The sequence below is a fragment of the Onychomys torridus genome, chromosome 7 (assembly GCF_903995425.1).
Source record: "Onychomys torridus chromosome 7, mOncTor1.1, whole genome shotgun sequence".
Taxonomy (NCBI): Eukaryota; Metazoa; Chordata; class Mammalia; order Rodentia; family Cricetidae; genus Onychomys; species Onychomys torridus.
In genome coordinates, this window is record NC_050449.1 from 91,527,655 (window position 1) to 91,529,618 (window position 1,964).

Below are 1,964 nucleotides of genomic sequence, written 5' to 3' on the forward strand. Positions count from 1 at the left end.
TGTCAAGTGTCAAACACAGAACATGACAAAATAATAGAACAAGAAAAACAAATCAAAGATGCCACTTATCAATTAAGCTGACATTGCTTAATTTCCATTTTTAATACAAACCAAGAGGGTTTTGATTTTGAAAGATTTATTTTCCACCCCTGATGACCTTTGAGGAAAAACTAATCAAGTCTTAGAGCCAGGGTTTCATGGATCCAGCCTAGCCTGGAATTCCCCTTTTCCACAGACTGGCCTAATACTCCCCATGCCTCTGGCTGACCTTGAACTCCTGATCTTGCTGTCCTTGTGTCCCAACTTCTGGGGTTATGGATGTTCTAAACTACTCCCACCAATACTTTTTAAAATTTCTTTCTGGGGATAGAACCCATTGTCCTCCAGCATGTGAGACAAACACTCCAACCTTGGGGTATTTTCTTAGATCAAGTCTTTGCACGTGATACCATATAAATCTGATATGGATTTTGGATTAAATTAAAAAATAGTCCTATACAAAAATTTAGCCACTGGTTTTATTACCAACCTTGACCTCCTCCCAACAACTGAAGTTTCACTTTGTGAATTTCCATTTCCGTTTGATTTGGGGAATGAAGAAAACTATTGGGACTTGGTATGTGGGCATGGGACAAGGAATCCATGAGAATGTAGGAAGGGTTCGGGAAAACGGTTTTCCCGTTTCTTAGTGTTGCCAAAAATCAGGCTATACAAACACTAAAGACATGCAAAGGTCGATTTCTTCTCTCGACCACCACCACCCAATAACACCTGTGTGTGCACGCACGCGCACGCGCACACACACACACACACAGACACACACACTTGCCCACAGGTGGGTTCTTGAAGGCCAAGGGTCACACCTTGGCTGGGCCCCGCCCTGTCTGGGTGGGGCTTTCTCAGAAGCCAGGCTTAAATAGGGAGCTGTGGTCCTGTGCAAACACTCTTGATCAGTCCAGTCATCCTGATCACATCTCTCTCCTAGAGGGTCCACAGAGTCTCTTGCAGAAGAAGCCAGAGGACAGCTGTCCTGAAGGAAGACGACCAGCGCCCAGAAGCAGCCAGACTTCAGCTGTCCCCGAGGGAGACTTCCAGCACACAAGTCCATCAGCTACATCGGACTTTGTCTTGCAACTCTCGTCAAGTGCCAAGGCCTCGTTGCCACCATGAAGCCAGGAGTGCGGCCCCGCAGCCCCAGCGCCAACCCGCTGCCCTGCTGGCCACCACAGCCAGAAGGACCCAGGCCCGCCAAGCGCCCCTGCCTCCACGGGTGCACCTGCCCGGGCACGCAGGCACAGCCAGACCTGGAAGCACCCACCGGGCCGGCCAGCGAGCAGCTCACCACCACCATGTTCCTGCCTGCTGGCTTTGCCCTCCAACTCCGTCTGGAAGACGTCGACCTGCTGCTGGAGCCCCAGCCTGATTCGGTCATGCCAGTGACGCTCCCAGGACACTCCATCGTCGTGGTGCCCGAGGGTCTCCAGGACTCCGCACAGAGGGCCCAGCCTGGTTTCTGGCACACCAGCCAGCAGGAAATGCCCCAGGACCACCGGGGCGCCCTCCACCAGGGTTCCTCCAGTGCATTTCTACCATTTACCCAAGGCTTGGGAAACTCAGATGAAGCCTCTCAAGGAGGCTTAGGAGGTTTGGTGAGGCCGACGCCATGGATGAACGCCCCAGCCGGCATGGTCCCGGGGCTGCTTCTCCCCTTCACCGGGGTGCCCAGCCCTTTGTTCCAGGGCCCAGTGCCACGACCCTGGGGCCCATCAGCCCCTCCTGGTGCAGAGAGATATGCTCCCAGCTCCACCTGGAGCCTCAAAGGCAGCGTGCTGTGGCCTCTCCCCAGTTCACCACTGCAGCCTCTCCCTCCATCGCCTCCTCCTCCAAGTCATCAGACACAGGATCCTCAGAGTGCTCAGAAGCCCGGGCGCCCTTGCTGCAAGGCACGGAGGCGACTCTTCTAG

General features: G+C 53.8%; 1 protein-coding gene across 1 annotated transcript; it reads left to right on the forward strand.

Annotated features, from left to right (window-relative positions):
• Window positions 1-1,166: 1,166 nt before the first annotated feature.
• On the forward strand, window positions 1,167-1,964 carry LOC118587638 (proline-rich protein 23A3-like). The gene has a single exon (XM_036193642.1). The coding sequence runs from the start codon at window positions 1,167-1,169 to the stop codon at window positions 1,962-1,964; it is 798 nt and encodes a 265-aa protein (XP_036049535.1).

Excerpts from the sequence above, each read along its gene's own strand:
- LOC118587638 (XM_036193642.1), top strand. The coding sequence starts at position 1,167 with ATGAAGCCAGGAGTGCGGCCCCGCAGCCCCAGCGCCAACCCGCTGCCC.